This window comes from Suricata suricatta, chromosome 6 (assembly GCF_006229205.1).
Source record: "Suricata suricatta isolate VVHF042 chromosome 6, meerkat_22Aug2017_6uvM2_HiC, whole genome shotgun sequence".
Taxonomy (NCBI): Eukaryota; Metazoa; Chordata; class Mammalia; order Carnivora; family Herpestidae; genus Suricata; species Suricata suricatta.
In genome coordinates, this window is record NC_043705.1 from 12731594 (window position 1) to 12753307 (window position 21714).

The 21714-nt window shown below is 44.7% G+C and overlaps 1 protein-coding gene and 1 long non-coding RNA gene across 2 annotated transcripts; one reads left to right on the forward strand and one right to left on the reverse strand.

The window, feature by feature from the left end:
* The first annotated feature begins 6338 nt into the window (after positions 1–6338).
* ZNF354C (zinc finger protein 354C) lies at positions 6339–21183 on the forward strand. The gene is made up of 5 exons (XM_029941389.1): positions 6339–6601; positions 7883–7955; positions 13538–13664; positions 14029–14124; positions 19530–21183. The coding sequence occupies exons 2-5, from the start codon at positions 7923–7925 to the stop codon at positions 20942–20944; spliced, it is 1671 nt and encodes a 556-aa protein (XP_029797249.1). The 5' UTR covers positions 6339–6601; positions 7883–7922; the 3' UTR covers positions 20945–21183.
* On the reverse strand, positions 13068–14495 carry LOC115293707. The gene is made up of 2 exons (XR_003909565.1): positions 14167–14495; positions 13068–13740 (listed from the first exon to the last, which is right to left on the reverse strand). It is a non-coding gene; the product is annotated as an uncharacterized LOC115293707 (long non-coding RNA).
* Positions 21184–21714: the final 531 nt, after the last annotated feature.

Below are 21714 nucleotides of genomic sequence, written 5' to 3' on the forward strand. Positions count from 1 at the left end.
GCTAGGCCCGATTACTTTTTTTTTTTTTAATGTTTATTTTTGAGAGAGACAGACACAAGCAGGGGAGGGGCAGAGAGAGAGGGAGACACAGAATTTGAAGCAGGCTCCAGGCTCTGAGCTGTCAGCACAGAGCCTGATGCGGGGCTTGAACCAAAGAAATGTGAGATCGTGACCTGAGCCGAATTCAGATGCTCAACCAATTGAGCCACCCAGGTGCCCCTCCACAGCATTTTGAACAAACACTTATCATTTGGAAAATTTAAATAATGTATACAAATCAACTTAAAAGACAACAACTTGTAGAAAAATAAATCACTTGAATACATGGCTATGTATGTCACAAAAGAGGAAATACCAATTTCTAAAAACATGAAAATATGCTTTCAGGATCACAGATAGTGACTTTATAAGATTCTGTGACTTTTTAAAATAGACCTTATTTACTTTTTTTTTTTTAGTAGGCTCTAAACCCAGCATAGGGCTTGAACTCACAACTCCATGTCAAGGGTCCTACACTCCACTGACTGAGCCAGCCAGTCCCCCCAGATTTTATGATTCTTTTAAGAGTAAAAGGAAGATGTGTGGCATTATTGAGTTTTAGAATGTATGTGAAATAACTGGAATGCATACTTGACTAGTGGGAGTGTAAATTGATACAGACAATTAGCATCCTATGAAGTAAATTTGAATTTGTGCATGTCATTAAACACAGAAATTCCACTCCTATGTGTATATAATAGATAAATGTTTGCATACGAGCGGTAAGAGGCAGGTATATAGGTATTCTTAGCAGTGCTTATCACAGTAGCTACTGTTTGGAAGTATTATCTGTTGGTAGGCAAATGGGTAATTTTGAAATATTAACAATATAGAGCAGCAGTGAAAACGAATGAACCAAAGCTATAACCAAACAGATGAACTTGAAAGCCCAATGACTTTTCAAAAGACAAAGGAAACAACATACGGCATGATAGCATGTTCTGCAAAATTAGATTTAGTTCAAGTGATTTATACATGTGGGGAAAATACTAAACAAAGATAGCAAGTGATTGGGGTGCCTTGATGGCTCAGTCAGTTAAACGTCTGACTTTAGCTCAGGTCATGATCTCACGGCTTGTGAGTTTGAGCCCTGCCTCTGCTGACAGCTCAGAGCCTGGAGCCTGCTTCGGATTCTGTGTTCCTATCTCGCTCTGCCCCTCCCTTGCTCATGCTCTGTCTCTCTCAAGAATAAATAAAACATTCAAAAAATAAAGCAAGTGATCAAATGACAAGACATTCTAGTTCTCCACTGCTGTGTAACAACTCATCCCAGAATTGAGTGGCTTAAAGCAACAGTTTATCAACACCTACCTGTCAGTTCCATATTTGGGTTCAGTTGAGCAATTCTTATTTGGTGTCTCTAATGCATTTGTAGTCAAATGGCAGCTGGCACTGAAGCTCAACTTGAACTTGATGTCCAGGGTAGCTGGCAGTTGGTCATGACTGCTGCCTCAGAGCCCTGTTGGACTTCGCACGAAGGGTGGCTGGTGTTTGGGAGGTAATGTCCTGAGAGCCAGCATTCTAAGAGACCTGTATTGAAGGTGCAGATCTTAGAACTCAGCTTTGGAAGTCACGTGAGGTTAATACATTAATTCAGTATTCTCTTGGTGAAAAATGATTTAGGGATGTGGCCCAGTTTCAAGGGGAGAAGATGATCAAGAATGTGCATACCAGGGTCATGGTTCATTGCAGGGACTAGATTTGGAGACTAGTTACCATGCAAACACAAAATTCAGACAGTGATCACTTCTGGCTGCAAGGCAAGGAAATGACTTGGGAAGGAGCATGGGGTTCCTCAGCTTGCTTGATGCCTGAGAGAGACTTCCTTTTCAGGAAGAGGTTTGCCCAGGTCAGCCAGAATGAGGGTCAGGAAGAAGGCCAGTGTGTTTATCAGTAAAAAAATATATTTTTTTTTTTGCTCAACTCTATAGTGGGTGATTTGAGGTAGGATAAAACATAGTTTACTGCCTGATCACCCTAGATGAAGTGAACATCAAGTTTATGAGGTCGTATCCAAGGGCCATGCCAAGGTCATACTGTTCTTCAGGCCACTGATTGTTTGCTTGTTTTTAAAGTTTGTTTATTTTTGAGAGAGAGACAGAGAGCAGGAGGGGGACAGAGAGAATTCCTAGCAGTGCACAGCCTGATACAGGGTTCGAACCCATAGACTGTGAGATCATGACCTGAGCTGAAACCAAGAGTTGGACACTTAACCGACTGAGCCCCCCAGGCATTTAAATGTCTCCTTAACAAATCTATCAACACCTCCCTTTCCTGTCTACACTTTCCTTATTCATCTCCATAGATCACCAGAGGAAGAGAATATTGGTTCCTATCTTGAGTAAGGAAATACTAAACCAAAAAATGTGCATCATAAGAGAACTAGGCAAAGAAAGAATAATCATTAAGTTGTCAATATACTTTCTTTGAAGGGGTTTCTCTTATTCACAAAGGGACTTCAGATTCTAGGTGAAAGAAAAATATCCATTTTTATAACTTCCTAATAGACCATTTTCAAAGCAAGCTGAAAAAGAATCTGCTTGAGCTTTTATAATATGAGTGACATGCCCGATATATTGAATTTCTAGTATTCACAGTAATTATTTAAAATGTCTACCTTTGCAGGTGGGTTGGGCTCTTACCTTGTTGGCTATTGTGTTATCAAACATGTTTTCTCATTGAAGAGGTCTGTGAAATAAATAGGCCACTTTTTTTCTAGATTGTCCCTCGATTGGCTCTGTGCAATATTTCCCATGTGGTTGGATTTATGCTACACTTTTTTTTGGTAAGAAAACCACCAAAGCAATATTCTCAGTACATCATGTTATCACATTAGGAGCCTTATGATGTTGGCAATTTTAGCTTTATCTTGGTGGTGGTGACTGTGACGTCATTGGTCTTCTCTTGGCCATCATTAGTATCTTGAGAGGAGACCATCTGAGTGTGCGCACGTGTATCTGTACTAGTAGACTCACCACTGCTGGTTTTAGCATCTACTGACGACACTTGCCTTGTTATTATGACAGTGGTTTCCGCATGGAGATCTCATCATTCCATCATTTCTTCTACATTTATTTACTCATTGGCTTTTCACTTTGGGGAAGTAAATTTTGTCTTGTGTTTTTATGGCCAGAAGCATGGTTTCTTATTTTACTCAATGGACTGTAATCTGCAAATACTGTTGTGTATGTCGATGGAGAAATTGTCCTGGACTTGGCCTGGAGAGCCTCTGCAAGCTGTTTCTGTGTCCTTTCTGTCACAAGCTTGTGACTGCATCTAAGACTGGTAAGTCAAGTGTACTTACTTCGGTCTACATAGCAAAATATGCTTTCTTGACTAAATGACTTGGGGGTTGGAGGAGGAATTGTGGGATCAAAAACATTTTGGGGGATTTTTCTCTTTTTTCTCTTGCAGGATCTTATATTTCCTCCTCTTGCTACTTATTGCTCCCTTAACACGTGGCTTCCACATCTCTGTCTGTTAACTGTATTGTCCCCATAAATCATTACCTTCCCATGGATGTCTCCTCACCTCCTGCATGTACTTTTTTAAAGTACTGCAGTAAGATACACATAACATAAAATTTACATTTATAACCATTTTAAGCTTAACGATTTAGTGGCCTTTTAAGCTTACGATTTAGTGGCATTGAGGATATTCACAGTGTTTTGTACCCAGCACCACAATTTCCAGAACTTTTTCATCCTCTCAAACAGAAGCTCTGCACCCATTACCAGTAACTCCCTCATTGCCCCTGCTGCCAGCCCCTGGTGCCCTCTTATTTCACTTGCTCCCTCTGGGAATTTGACTCCCTCTGGGAATTTTAGATTCCTGATATAAGTGGAATCGAATACTATTTGTCCTTGTGTGACTGGCTTATTTCATTTGGCATAATGTCTTCAAGGTTCATCCATATTATAGCATGTGTCAGAACTTCCTTCCTCTTTAAGGCTGAGTAATATTCCATTGTAAGCATGCACCACGTTTTACTTACCCATTTATCTGTTGATGGACATTTGTATCGTTTGCACATTTTGGCCATCATGAACAATGCTGCTGTGAACATTTGCATACATGTATTTGTGTGAACATTTCTCTTGGGTAAATACCTAAGTGGGATTACGTAATCCTATGAGGAGTGGATATGTAACTTTATAACACCCCCCCAACTCTTCCCAGTGGCTGCACTCTCTTACATTCCCATCAGCAATGTATGAACATTCCAGTTCCAACGTGGGTGGTTCTAGATCTTTTCCAATCCTTGTTATTTTCTCTCCCTGCCCCCCATAATGACCACACTAACAGCTGTGAAGTGGGTACCTCTTTATGGTCATGATTTGCAGTTCCCTGATGACTAGTGATGTTGAACATCTCTTTTACAGGCTTCTTGACCATTTTATACCTTTTTTCTAGAAATGCCTGTTCAAATCCTTTGCCTATTTTTGGAATGGGCTGTTCTGTTGTTGAGTTCTGGAGTTGTTCATATATCCTGCATGCATACTCAGTATATTCAGTTCTCTTATATACCTGTACGGTTTTGCATATTTTCACACAGAGCATACTTCCTGGTGGTGATTTTATATCCATTTTAGGAACACTGCTGCCTTTTTTCTCTTCCATGGTCTTTATATATATGTATACATATATATATATATAAATGATGAGAGTTTTAGATTTATACCATCATTACCTCACCTACCTGAAGAAACACTTTTGTTACCAAACAACCATACCCCATTTCTACCCTATTTTTCTTTCTATTTCTGAGTGCCCACTGTGTGCCATATCCAAGAAGTGCATTGTGCCTAAAACAACAAACGCTTGTCATGCTTGTGGCATTAGGTCTAAAAGCTGCTTTGATCGGCGGCTGCATTGTGATTTGTTTCAGTACAAAGATATGGGCAAAAGAAGACAAGCTAGCAAGATTTCAATTTCTTTAAAGCAAATTATATACAATAAAAAAATTGTAGGTTTTCACGACTCAACTCAGTAACTTTATAAGGTTGTGATGGAAAGACCCATATGGAGTTACCCCCTCATGTCCCTATATTCCAACACTTTCCTGCTCACGCATCTCTTTGCTTGGAATCTTAAACCAGCCAATCAAGAACCGCCTTATCATCATTAGGTAATCTGCCTGATAAACACGTGCCATCTTCTGTAGGGAAAATAACCTTGCAATAACCAATCCAATTTTTGCCTAACCACCTTGTTCTTTCTTCCTGCCAATAAAAGTGTTTCATTTAGTACTGCCTCTTAGAGTTCCTGCTAGACAGGATGCTCCTGGTTCATGAATCATTAACAAAAGCTAGTAAAATCTTTAAAATCACTCAGTTGTTTAAAAAAAATATATATTTTTTAATGTTTATCTTTGAGAGAGACAGAGAATGAGCAGGAGAGGAGCAGAGAGAGGGAGACACAGAATTTGAAGCAGGCTCCAGGCTCTGAGCTGTTAGCACAGAGCCGGCCCAGTGCAGGGTTGACTTCAAGAACTGGGAGATCATGACTGGAACTGAAGTCGGTCTTAAGCAACTGAGCAACCCAGGTGCCTCAGTTGGATTTTTTTTTTAACATAGTGTTTACGTCCAGCATTAAGTCATAGGAGAACATATAGCAGATTCCATTTACATAAAGGTCAAAAACCTTGCAAAAATAAACATATTATGGGACACATACATGTGGTGTACCCATTAAGCGAGTGAAATGCTTAACACAGTTTAGACAAATGACCGGGGGGCATTGTGGACCAGGCTTCAAAATTCTGGTCAAATTTCTTTTCAAGCAGAGTGTTGGGTAATACACTGGGTATTGGTTACATTCTTTTTTCTTTTTTATGAATATAATTTACTATCAAATTGGCTTACATACAACACCGAGCGTTCATCCCCAAAAGTGCCCCCCCCCCCAAACAGTACCTCTGCCTACATTATCTTCGGAATATGATACGATTAAAATAAAATAATCGTAGCTAGCCGCTGGAGGTGGGGAGCTGTGGCGCGCAGAGCCTCCTAAAAGCGTTTAAGTTCGGGTTTTGTTTTTTCAAATCACCTTGCGGGTCTAACGAAACAAGCCTGGGGCGAATTCAGACAGCGGGCACTGCGAGGGGACCGCCTTACCCGTCAAGGGCGCGCGCCCCCGGATTGCAGACCGCTGGACAGCGGATCCCGGGAGCTCGCGCGGGGAGAAGGAACGTGCCTCTCCCGGGGGTCGCCCAGCCGCCTTCTGGGAGATGTAGTCCGCGCGCGGCGAAAGCATGTCGGGAGTGGTAGTTCTAAGCCTCGCGGGGTTGCGGGACTGGTCCCGGCCTTTCTGGGGCTCGAGGCGCCGGTAATCTCGGTTGCGCTGGGGCGGCGTGCAAGGAGCGGAGGCCTCCCGGCTGCCTCTTCCCCTCAGCGGTGGAAGGAGCGTCTGTCCAGTCTGGTTGGGGAGGGCGGAGCCCGGCGGGTCCGCGCGCGGACACAGGGAGACGCCGCGCGGCCCGTGGGTCAGAGGTCGGCCCCGCGGCGGTGCCTTGCGGGAGTCGCGGGTCCAGAAGCCGCGCGGGGAGGGAGCGCCCTGCCAGGTGAGCTGGGGCGTGCGGGGATTGCTGTGGGTGGGGGTCTCCGGTGACCGTCTGCCCTGACACTTCTCAGTGAAGTGCTACAAACAATAGCTGGCGCCTGCGGACAACGAGGTGTGCCCGGCGGTCCAGCGCCTTGGATGAATTAACTCATTTCATCCTTCTGCATGCATAGCCTGTAAGTTGGCTGCACACTGCTCCCATTTTACAGATGAAGGAATTGAGGCCCAATAGCCAGGTAATTTGCCACATTTAGCTAGGACCCCGGACTGGAGCAAGGATACCCTTCCTGCCCCTGTACTTAACCATTATTGTTTCTTTGTCAGGTCCCTATGACTCCCTAAGTTCTCAGTCGCCCTCACGTCTGCGAAATGGGGGTAGCCATACGTTCTAGAGTCGTTGCGAGGTTTAGAAATACATGAAAAGCACTCCAGATTCTGGAGTCTGTGAATGCCTCTACAGCATCTTCCCTCGCCGGCTGAGGTGCCCCCGCCCCAGAAGACCCCCCCTCCACCGCATACAAGGCCAGCTGAGCTCTCATGCTGGGCGCTGCACCCCCGGGGAGCCCTCGGCAAACCCTGGCAGCCAGGTAGGGAGCTGTGGCCAGGGCCCTTCTCTGATACCTGCCTGGCGGATCCTGGCGCGCCCTCACTCACGGAGCATCAATCTGACATCTTGTGCGAGAGGGAGTGTCTGGCGAGGTGAGGGAAGGCCAGATGCAGGGGGGCAGGAGGAGGGAAGTTTGCAGGTCTTGTTATTGCCTGGGGACCAGTGCCTCGCTCCAGGCAGGGCCACTCAGGGAAGGCACCTGGGTCGGTCACGAGGCAGAGAGACCAGGCAAATGCGATCAAGTGGCTTTACTGGGCTTCTTCCGGAAGGAAAGGGCTACATGGGGCAAGGCAGGCTTAGGATTGGCTGTCTATGTCTGAAAGTGGCAGCGCCGGCGAAGTTCATGTTCATTGTGGGTTTACAGCACGTACAGGTTAAAGCTAAGGACTCCAGGTTTCCATGGGTGAGTCACAGTTTGCTTGGTCACAGCTAATGGACCTTAGGTGCCTGGCAAGCATCAGTGTATGGCCGTTGGAGGTCTGGTTAATACAGGGAGATGGAGATGGGCGACTTGTCTTAGAGCTGCATTGGCTCCCTAAGCCTGCGTTTGCTTGGCTTGCATCATTTATGCGGTGTGGCTTGGCTGGGACCTGGTGGGCATGGGTGGCCGTAACTTCCTCTCCCCAGGCCATCCCTGGACACCAGAGTTCTCTCATGCCCCTTTCCCCCCCGCAGAGGCGGCACTCCCCTCGCTAGGAAAACTGAGAAGGAAGGAATGGCTGTGGATTTGCTGCCCACCAAGGGGACAGTAAGTAAAGATTGTCTTTCTCACGAATCACTTCCTGGGTTAAGAGAGGGTGGACAGACTTCCATTCTTTGGGTACTTGTCTCACCAGTGAAATCTGAGGAATCCAGAGTTTAGTAGGTTTTCCCCAAGATCCAGGATTCAGGGAGGGGCTCCTCAGGAATGTGCTTCCTCTGTCTCCAGGTCACTCTTAATTCACCCTGAATCCAGCTTCATGACCGAAGACTGAGGCAGCGCTGAACATGTACTTCTGGCTACAATAAGGCAGAATTAGACAGTCTGTCTTCACAGAGGGTACAGTCCTGCTGGGGGCAAAGGCACAAAAGGACCAAAGACACCCTCAAAAAGCACCTATTGAGCACTGACTATGCACAGGATACTGTGCAGAGCACTGGGTTTAGGGAGAGGAAAGAGGTTGGTTCTGTCTTCAGGGAGTTCACGGTACTGACCTTAGGGGATAATTAGACATCCAAGAAGACTCAGGGAAGAGATCCTGAGAGTAGTGGGGTCATTTGGAGCTGATACTGAAGGCCAGTATTAGCTTGGGCTCTGAGGATGGCACCGGGGGGACAGGAGGATGGCTGGGTGCCGAGCACAGCTGTGATGGTAAACTGTCCAGATGTCCTCCTTGTCCATCCGACCGATGTCTGTGTCTCCTCCTCTGAATCTTGTCCACTAGCTCTGATTCATTCACACTCCCCTCCTGGGCCCTTGCTGCTCTTTGCGCTTTTTAGATCTATTTTCTTTTTCTTTTTTTTTTTCTTTCTTTTTTAATGTTTATATATTTCTGAGAAAGAGAGGCAGAGAGTATGAGCAGGGGAGAGGCAGAGAGAGAGAGACACACAGACTCTGAAGCAGGCTTCAGGTGAGGAGTTGTCAGCACAGAACTGGACACAGGGCTTAAACCTACAAACCATGAGATCATGACCTGAGCCAAAGTCAGACACAACCAAATGAGTCACCCAGGCGCTCCTCTTTTTTTTTTTTTTTTAAGTTTATTTATTTTTGTGAGAGAGAGGGAGGGAGAGGGAGTGTCAGAGAAAGAGTGAGAGAGAGACTCTCAAGCAGGCCCCGTGCTGTCAATGCATAGCCCTACTTGGGGCTCGATCTCACAAACTGCGAGATCATGACCTGAGCTGAAATCAAGAGTCAGAGGCCTAACCAACTGAGCCATCCAGGCACTGCCAGGATCATCCATTTTCATTACCTTAACCTTCTGAAGATCCTTCCCAGATCTCTGTCCTCAGGCCTCAGCTTTTCCCTAGAGACACAGTCTATAACTCTTAGGAGATATTTCCACATGGAAGTCCCAGCTTTCCCCCAACGCCAGCTCCCGTTCCTCCTGTGGGTTTTCTGTTCTTCCATTGGCTGTGTTCCCCCAAAGTAGTGGTAGCCTGTGGGTTACAAATGTGGACTCTCAAACTGGAGTTCACAAGTTCACCTCCAAGCTGGGGATGTGACCTTGGCAAGTTAATATTCTCTCTGTGTGCCTCAATCCAAGTGGGATTAATCTCATGCATACCTTGTTTGATCCGCGTCAGAGGACCGTTAATATCTGCATTTTATGGGTGAGGAAGCTGAGGCATAGAGAAGCAAGTAACTTGACCAGGGTCTCCCAGCTGGCTTTGAACCCAGACAAGACAGTCTCTACAGGTAACATTATGCTCTGAGAACTTAAGTGTATGTAAAATTCTGAGAACAGTGCATGGTGCATATTAAATCTCAATAAATGCAAGCTGTGACTACCATTATTATCATCATAAACAGCAGCAGCAGTAGTTTAGGACCTGCCAGACTGGTCTGCCTCTTGCCACCAGGCTATTCTTTGTTTTGATTCTCTAATTATAAGGAGATGTGTGTTTTGGGGAAGCCAAAATACAAAGGGCAGGAAAATGAAGTGAAAGCAATATTCAGCTATGACCTGGGTTGGCCTCTGCCCACAGGTAGGGCTTTTCACTGTCTGAGCTTTTCGCAGGCCCACAAGCCTTTCTGAGAGACCCACTTGATTTTAGCTAAGGGAAGATGAAGAGGAGGATGTTTGCAAATCAGAGCCAGTTTTTTGTGGGTTTTTTTGAACCCTAATTTACTGAAAACAGAAAATTTGGAAGCTGACAATAAAGAGTACTGAACTAAATACAGAGCATCAATATCTGAATGTCCATTGGCTTCTCATCAAAAACAAGGGCCAGAAGATGATTGAATGACATTTTCTATGCAAGAAAGAAGCTGTGAAATGAAAATATTCTTTAAGAAGGAAGAGGAGGCAGGGGCGCCTTGGTGGCTTCGTTGGTTGAGTGTCAGACCCTTGATTTCAGCTCAGGTCATGATCTCACAGTTGTGAGATCGAGCCCCACGTCAGGCTCTGCAATGAGGGTGCAGAGCCTGCTTGGGATTCTCTCCCTATCTCTCTCAAATAAATACACTTAAAAAAAAAAAAAGAATGAAGATGAAGTAAAGACCTTTCCAGATCTCTGAAAATGAAGCTAAGTCATGGGCGGCAGGCCCACCCTGCACTATATGCTAAAGTAGATGCTGGCTTCAAGCTGAAAGGAAATCATGCCCGATAGGAGCTCTCACCTTAGGAAGGAAGTGAAGAGCACTGGAAAAGGAGGCCATATGGATAAATATAAATATATAAATACTTTGACCTTTCAGTTTCTCTAAAATGCCTTTGATCGTTTTGAGCAAAAACATAATATGGTATCAGGCTTATAACGCAGGTGGAGGTAATGCACATGACAGCTGTTGTTCTAGAGTTCATTTATGGCTGGACTCCAAAAGCTCTTTTTTTTAATGTTTATTTATTTTTGAGATAGTGAGATAGAGCGTGAGTGGGAAAGGGGCAGAGAGAGAGAGAGAGAGAGAGAGAGAGGGAGAGACAGAATCTGAAGCAGGCTCCTGGCTCTGAGCTGTCAGCACAGAGCCCAATGCCGGGCTCAAACTCATGAACCGTGAGATCTTGACCTGAGCTGAAGTCCAATGCTTATGCGACTGAGCCACCCAGGCATCCCGAAAAGTTCTGACTTAATCTCTGGAAAAGCTCTTTATCTCTCGGGAGGGCCTGGATGGCTGATTTTTGACTCAGAGGCCCAATAAAGGCAGTGGATGTGCCACTGTACCCCCCACCCCTCCAAGGTGGTCATCTTCACAGATGGTAGGGACAGCCTGGGCTGTGTGTGCAAGTACATGGGACTTCTCTCGGGCCTCCAGGGCTTCGCTGCACTCTCTGTCTTGTTGGCATTTGTCCCCGTCGCCTCGTGTGAGCATGCTTGGTGAGGGCTGCTAAGTCCTGCCAGCTCTCTGAACGGGGAGCGCCTTTTTAACAACAGTAGCGTGAAGACGGGATGATGTTCCCATATACTGGCAAGTTCTTGCGTTCTGTGTGAAATCAGATATTCACTCCAAATATACTATAAAGAACTAAGGATGTATGTTATCATGCTCAGAGCAACCACTAAACATGCAAAGACGTGGGGCTCCTGGCTGGCTCAGGCAGAGGCGCCCTAGACGCATGGCTCTGGGGTTGTGAGTTTGAGCCCCATGTTGGGTGTAGAGATTCCTTAAAAAAATTTTTTTTAAATCTTTAAAAAAAAGTGCAAAGAGGTATAACTGAAAATTCAATTCATAAAATGGAATGTAAAAAAAAAATTCAAAATGGCACCTGGGTGGCTCAGTCGGTTGAGTGTCCAACTTTTGATTTAGCTCAGATCATGGTCTCAGGGTTGTAAGATCCAGCATGAAACTTCACACTGAGTGTGAAGCCTGCTTAGGAGTTTGTCTCTCTCTCTCTCTCTCTCTCTCTCTCTCTCTCTCTCTCTCTCTCTGTCTCTCTCCCTCTCCCTCTCCCTCTCCCCCTCCAAACAAAAAATAAAAAACATTCAAAATAAATGCACACACCCTATAAACAATGTCAGACTACTGGAAGGGAAGAAAGTAATCACCAACAGATTGCTTTTCTGCTCCTCCACAAACACGAAAGAATGATCAGGGTGAACAACTTGTTGTATTCTTCCAGATACTTTTGTGTGCATTTATATATATATACTGGATCCATCTGGGTAATAATCCAGAAATCTCCCATCTCAAAATAAAATCCTTAAGAAGATCTTCAGGGTCCTTTTCGTCACATATAGAACATTCACAGGTTTGTTACTCAGCCTACCCCAACCATTGGCTCACAAATAAAGTTTCCAGGAACATCCTTGAACACATGCTGCTACTCAGTTGTGTGAGGATCTCTTGTAGTGGAATCCTAACAGTAGAATCACAGGGGTAAAGCATACATAATCCTTTTTCATGCCTTCCAGCTCTTTCGTACGAGAGTTGGTGGTTGGCCAGCCTCTGCTTTCTCATATTTTGGGGTTTAACGGGGTTCTTTTTGAAGAACTGGCTTTCTCACAGTCCCTTTTGGTCTTGCAGGTCCTTTGGGTCTTTTATTTCTTTTTAATTTCTTTAAAATGTTAATTTTTAAGAGAGACCAAGAGCCAGTCGGGGAGGGGCAGAGAGCGAGGGAGACCAAGAATCCCAAGGCAGCTCCACCACCCTGGGTCTTTTAATTTCTATAGACAGTGGATACCCATGAGACAATCTGCTTTAGCCATTAGCCTGCCTGAATTCGGTTCCAATCTCTACCAGTTTCTAACAGGATTACCTTGGGAGGTAACGTAACCTTTCTGAGCTGTTTCTTCATCTGCAAAACGATTTCATTATAGTGTCTTCCTCATAGAATTTCTGTGAAACTTCGAGAAGATTCTATGTTCAAAGTTCCTGTCATAGTCCCTGACATACTGTAGCAGGATTCTCGCACAGAGTCGTGACACCGAGGCTTTTTATCCAGGGAGCAACTTTCAGTCAAGCTGGCACCACTCGCTTGGATTTGTACCCAAAGAACTGAATGCCAACCATCATATGACATAGTTTTTTATATGTATTCCATTTCTTTGTCTCTCATATATGGTGACAGACATACACATGCAGTCTGATTAAGTAGTCTCAGTTTACAAGGTCATGAGGGATGCTCTCACTTAGCCCCATAGCCAGGTGACCTTGAAGTTTCCTCTCCCTTTTTTCTCTCTCCTTAGGGAGGGGACCCTACCACAATACAAGTATTCAGTAAACACGAATTCATGCTATTTTTATTATTTGCTTTACATCTCAGAAATTCCTTTTTATTTCTGTTCTGCTAATGGCTCTTCCACAGTTTTCTGGCATCGCTCTAAGCATATTCTGATTCCCCCTCCCCCCTTTAATTTGGCATTTGAGTGAGAGGGAGGTGGATGTCTGTGCTCAGTTACTTGACAGATTCCAGCTTGAGATTTAAACTCCCTGTTGGCGGGGACTTTGCGTTTCTCCTCTCTTTGCCCTCACAGCACATGGTGGGTTCTCCATAAATATTTGTAAATATTTGTGTAATTGTCGATGGTGGGGAAGGGGGGATGTCCCAAAAGTAACATAAATAGCCCATTTGAAATATACTTAGAATCCTGGGACATCTGGATTGGCTGCCACACACCCCCGCGTCATCCCCGGTCCTGAATGGTGCAGAAGTTGGTCCCGGGTGAGCAGGGGTGGGTTTGCCGTTGCAGGAGTCCGTGACGTTCAGGGACGTGGCCGTGGTCTTCAGCCGGGACGAGTGGCTGCGCCTGGACTCTGCACAGAGAAGCCTGTACCGGGAGGTGATGCTGGAGAACTACGGCACCCTGGTCTCGCTGGGTAAGGAGGCTGGTCTGTTATGGAGAATGGGACCCCTCTGGGGTTCAGAGTCCGCAATGTCTCCCCGGCCGCACCCCTGGGAAAGAATGAGCCTCTGTGGAGGTCGGGGCGTTCATCTGCATCCGGATTCCCTTCCTCTGCCTTCCTGCCACCCGCCTCCTGACCAAGGTCGTCCTCCTCCACTTGCTGGGTCCTGCAGGCTGGGGATGGGGGGCGGCTGTGCTGTTTCTGAACCGAGACCCGCCCCCGATGTGCGGCCTGTCTGCCCGGCCTCCCCAGGCTCCCTTCCCCACCCCGTTGGCTCGGTTTGGGAACTCTGCAGTTGCCCCATGTGCTCAAACTCCCTTCCCTTCCCCACGAGCAGGGATTCCATCCTCGACACCGAAGGTGATCTGCCGGCTGCAACTGGGCGAGGATCCCTGCGTGCTGGAAAGGGAAACCCCTCAAGACGCCTGTCTGGGTGAGCGCTGGGCTGGGACCGGGCACGGGGCGGGGTTTATACCTGAGCATGCCGGGAGGAGGCGGTGCCTTGAGGACAGTCCTGGAAGTGCTGGGCCGGGGCCACCAGAGGGGACGCTCCTTGGTGGTGGCAGTTTTCTTTGCAGCAAGAAGGCTCCTGAGTAGACCTCTTTCTTCGCATTACCTCTTTCCTTCTCTGCGGCGTCGCTCACTTCCTTCTGCCATCTTGGCCTCTTGGGCTCCACGGTTTTATTGCTGCCTGCGATTCCACGTGACAGATTTGAAATACTTTACACCTTCGGTCCCGTCTTGAATTCTTCACCAACCCTATATTTCAGGGTGTTGTCAATGCTCCCGGGTCCCTGATTTCTTAACTCAGCATTTCCCTTTTATGTCCCTGGAGCCTGGGGCTGACGTGTCCCATTGTGAGCGTCAGCCAACCCCCTCGGCCGCTGTGGCCGTTCTGGCCCAGGGCTTGGACGCTTTTCCCTCAGTGGACCAGATGGTAAATATTTTGGCGTTGGGGGTTACGTGTCTCTGCGGCACCTTGAACTTCACCATCGTCAGGCGATACCAGCCCACCGGTAGGCGTGACTGCCGACTTAGCAACAGGAGGAGGTGTCAGCTGGAGTTGGCCCAGAGACAGGCAGCCGCCTCTTCTAGGCTTGTCTAGGCTCACTGGTCATTATCACAAAACTGTAAGCTGTTGAAGTTAGAGGATCACTTGAAGAGGGTCCAGTGTAGCTACGTCTCTTTATAGGGGAAGAAATAGCACATCAGAGGTTGTCAAACACTTTGCTGGCAGAGCTGGGGAAGCTGAAAAGTGGTGAGAGAAGCCGCGGTCACCAGTGTCATTTCTGTCACCGTGTGATGCAGACTGGGCAATATTTTATGGTTTGTGGTCTTTGTGGTTTGACCTTTATACCCTATGATCCTTGCTTTTATTGGCATGTTCTGTTGTTTGCTCATTATCTTCACAAATACTTTTCACCTTTATTAAAATACAGTTTTCTAGGGGCGCCTGGGTGCCTCAGTTGGTTAAGTGCCGACCTTGGCTCAGGTCATGATCTCGTGGTTCATGAGTTCGAGCCCTGTGTTGCCTGCCCGGCCCCCCCAGGCTCCCTTCCCCAACGCGTTGGCTCCGATTTGGGAGCTCTGCAGCTGACAGCCCAGAGCCTGCTTCAGATTCTGCATTTCTTTCTCTCTGCCTCTCCCCGCCCCTGAAAATAAATAAACATTAAAACATTTTTTTAAAAAGAAGAAAGTAAAGTACAGGTTTCTCCAAAGAAAGAGTTAATGAGTACTACAGCCTAGCATGTAAGCTCATGATTTGATGTTGGACATTCCTAATTTCACATTACCCCTGCTACTACTTCCAAGTGCTCTGAGCTATGGGGAAAGTCACCTACCCTCTCTGAGCCTTGTTCTCCTCTCCCACCTTCTGGGCCATCAGCAGAATGATTGATCTTTTCGAAACTCAGATATTAATCCTGTACCTTAAGAGACTGCATTGTTTCTCCTCTTATCCGTGGAATAAAGTAAAAATCCTTAATGTGGCATTAAACCTACTTTGTAGCCTGTGTCCATGTTTCTTAATAGGAATCAGTGGCCTCACTCGGCTTCATGTTCCCACCAAACCTGCACCCTCATTAACATTTGTGTATCATTCCTTCATGGATTACCACTTCCCTCTTGTCCGAGGGAAACCTTACCCTTCAAGATCCATCTCCCCCCCTGATCGGTGGGTCTTCCTTATTTTCCCTTCTTCCCGGTCAGCATTCATTTTCCAGTCAGTCGCGTTCATACGGCACTTTCAGCATGCCTTGAACACATCCGTTATAGCACGTGTCACAGTGAATTACAGTGATTCTCTTATTATTTCTCTTCCTAATTGGATTGTGTATAATTAAGGAAGAAACCAGGTCTGTGTTTGAATTCTGTGCATCTAGCATCGAATATACTGCCTTCACTTAATATTTTTGAGTGTAATTGAACTGCCTTTATGATGAACTCAGTGCTGAGGAAGCTAAAATTAAGTACTCAGTGCAGCCAGACCATGGTCCTGCATCACTGTTCACCTTTCACTCTGCTCTCGGTCTTTACCAAATAAGACCCCCTCTTCCTATAATTATCTGCCTAAGAACTTACAACCCCTTCTGTGGCCTGTATTCTTATTCTGAATTCTTCTGCAACTTGTTCAGGAACTCTATTTGGCCTCACCCTGTTATAATCAAATTTTTAACGAATTCCAGGGGCGCGTGGGTGGCTCAGTCAGTTAAGCCTCTGACTACAGCTCAGGTCATGATCTCACGGTTTGTGGGTTTGAGCCCCATGTTGGGCTCTGTGCTGACAGTTCGGAGCCAGGAGCCTGCTTGGATTCTGTGTCTCCCTCTCTCTCTGCCCCTCCCCTTTTTGTGGGCACGTGCTCGCTCTCTCTCTCTCTCTCTCTCTCTCTCTCAAAAATAAATAAACATTACAAAAAAATTGTTTTAATGAATTCCAACCTGGATTTCCTTCTTTAGTTGAGAAGCCTTCCCCCCACCCCCAATAGGTTTACTTTCCCCACAGATAACTTTGATCAGGCCTTCTTTCTGACTCACAGGGTCCTCTTTTCTTTTTCTACTGAAATCCATCCCCTCCCTCCTTATTATCTAGCTTCCTTCATAAAACCACTCATTGCGAATACTGTTGATGTTGGTATCTTGGTTCTCTGAACCTCACATCTACATTATACAGTCGAGGCTTCCCATATCAAGGAGAAATGAACCATTACTGTGTAATCATTTGTGCATTTCATATTATCATTGCTGATTATTCATTATTTGTTCAATAAATGACTGGGTTTCAGGAGTCAAGTACGAGAGGAGAGAATCCCTTTTCATTTTTGAGGTCACCTGCTCTTCATAATTTTTCCAGCTATACCCATTCATGCATCCCTTTTTTAAATTTTGGGTTTTTTTTTATGTTTATTTATTTATTTTGAGAGAGAAAGAGTGAAAGCACAAGAAGGGGAGGGACAGAAAGAAGGAGAGACAGAATTCCAAGCAGGGTCCACACCATCCGCACAGAGCCCAATGTGGGGCTTGAACCTATGAACCGCGAGACCATGACCTGAGCCGAGATCAAGGGTCGGTTGCTTAACTGCCTGTGCCACCCACACGCCCCCATTATTCTTTTATCTAAGACACCCGAACTGCATGCTTTTCATGTGCACAGTAAGGAATTCACAAATAATTATGTTAATATTTATAATGTTAATGTATAAAATATGTATGTAATATACATTATCATATGTAATGTTAATAATAATCGAGATATTCTCTTTGAACAAATACTTGAATTCTTTTTAGACTTCATGTATGTATAAATGTTAAGTAAGGTTAAAAAGAGAGGAGGTACCTTGGTCGATCCTTTAAGCTGCAAACTGCTGGGTTTCCCATTATCTTCATGAAGAAAAATCTGTTTCCCATTAACATCATGAAGAAAAAATCTATATTTTTATACAGATTTATAGCCTGTGTGTCTTTTTCCTCTTACTAATTTTAATCATATTTATTTTATTACTAAAACTTGATGAATTTTTATTAATCTAAATAACCTAGGTACACTTTGTTTTATTGTTTATTTAAAAACATACAGTTACCTAATTACACAGACCTAGTTTTAATCTATTTTCAATCATGGATTGATTAAAGAAAGCCCAGATTTGAGCCCACAGTTCCTTAGAATCAGCTCAGGCTGAATCCTTTCACTTAGCGTCATATCTGAACTTGGGGCTTGGGCGTACTTCAGAACTTTGGGGCATATTGACTCCACATTTCTTGTAGACTTTCATTGGTCTAAAGAGATTCTCACAGGGGTGCCTAGTTGGCTCAGTCAGGGAGCATACGACTTTTGATCTTGGGGTTGTGAGTTTGAGCCCCATGCTGGGTATAGAGATTACTTAAAAATAAAATCTTTAGGAGCACCTAGGGGGCACCTGGGTGGCTCAGTTGGTTAAGCATCTGACTTCAGCTCAGGTCGTGATCTCGTGGTTCATGAGTTCAAGCCCTCTGTGCTGACAGCTCAGAGCGTGGAGCCTGCTTTGGATTCTGTGTCTCCTTCTCTCTCTGCCCCTCCCCTGCTTGTGCTCTGTCTCTCTCTCTCTCTCAAAAAAAATGAATAAACATTAAAAATTAAAAACATTAAATACATAAAAATTAAAAGATTCTTACAAAAGGAGGCCAGTCTTGTGGTTGCAGCTTAGTAGAAGAGATAACTATATCTATTTTTCCTCATGTTCGAGTTGGAAGGGAAAAGTGGAGGCAGGGAGGTATGAAAAAAATGGTTATTCCTCCAGTCACCAGGGATAGGTTTTTGCATGAGGCTGATTTATTCCATATCTCCCTCTTCTTTATAGTCCGTGTCTTGAATTTAGATCAGAAGTCGTTAGTACAGTCATGCTGCAGGACTGCTATAAAAACTGAACCTTCTCATTATAACAGACGGTTTCTTCTTTGACAGACTATGATATGAAATCATAGTCACACACAGATTCACAAAATTTAAGGAAAACATCACAGATATTTTTAAATTATCATACCTAGAGTTTTAATGAGAGCTTAGGCATTAACATAATAAAAGCCACACACGAATAGAAAGGAGAAGATAGGGGCACCTAGCTGGCTCATTTAGAGGAGCACACAACTCTAAATCTTGGGGTGAGTTCGAGCCCCATGTTGGGTGTAGAAATTGCTAAGAAAAAAATAAATAGAAAAGAAAACTTTAAAAGAAAAGAAGGAAAGGAGAAAATAAAGACAAGTTACCTGCCTCATGTCCTGGCATACAGAGCAGGAAATGATACACTGAAATATGCTGTAGTTTATTCAGCTTGAGCTTAGGAGCTGACATTTCTCTATGGCTTCATACCTCCTGCTCAACCAGTTCTCTCTGCCTCTTCTTCTCTCAAGTTGCAATGTCATTGTTTTCAGTGTTAATCTGGTCACTGTATTCTCCCACACCACTTCATTGCTTGTTTACCACTCTTCCTTTCCATCCTTTCCTGTTTTTCCTCAGGGGCAAGTCCATATTTGGTATGGTATCAGACCTCTTTAATTAATTTGTTTTTTTGAGAGAGAGAGAGATAGAGCATGAGCAAGCGAGCAGGGGAGAGGGGCAGAGAGAGAGAGGGAGAGAGAGAGAATATCAAGAAAGTTCTACACTCAGCATGGAGCCTAACGCAGGGCTTGATCCCTTGACCCTGGGATCATGACCTTAGTTGAAACCGAAAGTCAGACGCTCGGCCGACTGACCCACCCAGGCGCCCCCCGACCTCTTCGATATGTACTGTTGCCAGTTTTACCATTCCACAGATGCATGTTTCTCTCTTCCTGTAGAGGTGCCATTAATGCTTCCGATTCATTCCAGGTTTCAAGACTGGGCCTGAAATGGAAGCTTTGCCTCCCAGACAGGACATTTCTATAGAAGAAACATCTCAGGGGATAATGAAGAAAAAGTCCATGAAGTTTTGTCAGTGGGACATCAATTTTGGACGGACATTGGAATCAGAGAGCAGGACAGAACAGCAGCAGCAGAAGACAGCTCTTCAGCAAATAGTGGCCTCACACAAAAAAACCGTGAGTGGAGATGTAAAGCAGACACGTCTTGAATTGGGGAAAGGTTTACTTATAAATTCAATTCTTGTCACACAACAGAGTGTTCCCATAGAAAGGATACCCAATATATATTACACTTTTGGGCGAGATTTTAAACAGAGGTTTGATCTAATGAGATGCTTCCAGATTTACCCAGGAGAAAAACCTCATCTTTGTAATGAATGTGGGAAAAGCTTCAGCCAGAGTCTCCATCTGATTGAACACCAGAGAATTCACACTGGCGAGAAACCCTACAGATGTAATGAGTGTGGGAAACCCTTTAGCCACAGATCGTCCCTTCTTGCCCATCAGAGAATTCATACTGGAGAGAAACCTTACAAATGTAATGAATGTGAGAAAGCATTTAGCAGTAGCTCAACCCTAATCAAACATGTGAGGGTGCACACTGGCGAGAAGCCCTATCAGTGTAAGGACTGTGGTAAAGCCTTTAGCCAGTGTTCAACCCTCACCGTCCATCAGAGAATTCATACTGGAGAGAAACTCTATAAATGTGCTGAATGTGAGAAGGCCTTCAACTGTAGAGCGAAACTTCACAGACACCAAAGAATCCACACAGGGGAGAAACCCTATCAATGCAGTGACTGTGGGAAAGGTTACAGCCAGCTTGCATCGCTGGCTGAACATCAGAAGCTTCATACTGGAGAGCAGCTGTGTAAATGCTTGGAATGTGGGAGAACCTTCACACGCACCTCCACCCTTATGGAACACCAGCGAATTCATACTGGTCAGAAACCCTACCAGTGCCACGAATGTGGGAAAGCCTTCAACCAGTATTCATCCTTCAGTGAACATCGCAAAATTCACACTGGGGAGAAGCTTTACCCGTGTGGAGAATGCGGAAAGGCCTTTGGTTGCAAATCCAACCTTTACAGGCATCAAAGAATTCACACCGGAGAGAAACCCTACCAGTGTAATCAGTGTGGGAAAGCCTTCAGCCAGTATTCATTCCTAACGGAACATGAGAGGATCCATACTGGCGAGAAACTGTACAAGTGCATGGAGTGTGGGAAAGCCTACAGTTACAGATCAAACCTTTGTAGACACAAAAAAGTCCATACTAAGGAAAAACTCTATAAATGGAAGGAATATGGGAAGCCTTTTATCTACAGCTCCTCCCTTACTCAGTATCAGAGCTTTCTCAGAGATAGTGAGCCCTGTGAAGTTTAATTCTTCTCTCAGATAACTCAAGACTCCTCACTGGAGAATAATATAACTAGGGCACTGACTCCAGATTAGATTATGACTTTTTTTTACTTTGGGAGGAAATATGCTAGTTACCACTAAGTCATGGTAAGCTTGATCAGTGGAATTGTGAAGAGCACTGATGTGTCAAATTTTATAAGAACCATTAAATATTAAATGCTAAGGTTATGAAGAACATATAATAATTTTTTAATTCATAGAAAAAACATAAATGGAATATAAGGTTTTTTTGGTTTTTTGTTTTTTAGAGAGAAGGAGAGCACAAGTGGGGGAGAGGGGCAGAGAAAGAGAGAGAGAGAGAGAGAGAGAGAGAGAGAGAGAGAGGGAGAATCCCAAGCAGACTCCATACCCAGTGCAGAGCCTGATGTGGGACTTGATCTCTGAGATCATGACCTGAACTGAAATCAAGAATTGGATGCTTAACTGACAGCCTCCCAGGTGCCCCCTAAGTTTTGTTTCTTTCATTAGAGTTTATTCCATAAGAGTAAGCTTCAGTATGAGTTATCTTTTAAAAAGAGTCATTGAGTTAAAGCGAATAAGCGTGAGGCCTTAATTTGCTAAGATGGCAAATAGAGGACATGCTCTTTTCCATGAAGAGAAGCTCAACATAAAAAGGATTTCTTTAAATTCAAATTTTAACAAGGAAATAATCAAGCTCATTTTTAATGAACTGTGTCCCCAGCAGGTAATGTATATAAGTGTATATATGTCTATACACATATGTGTACAAACAT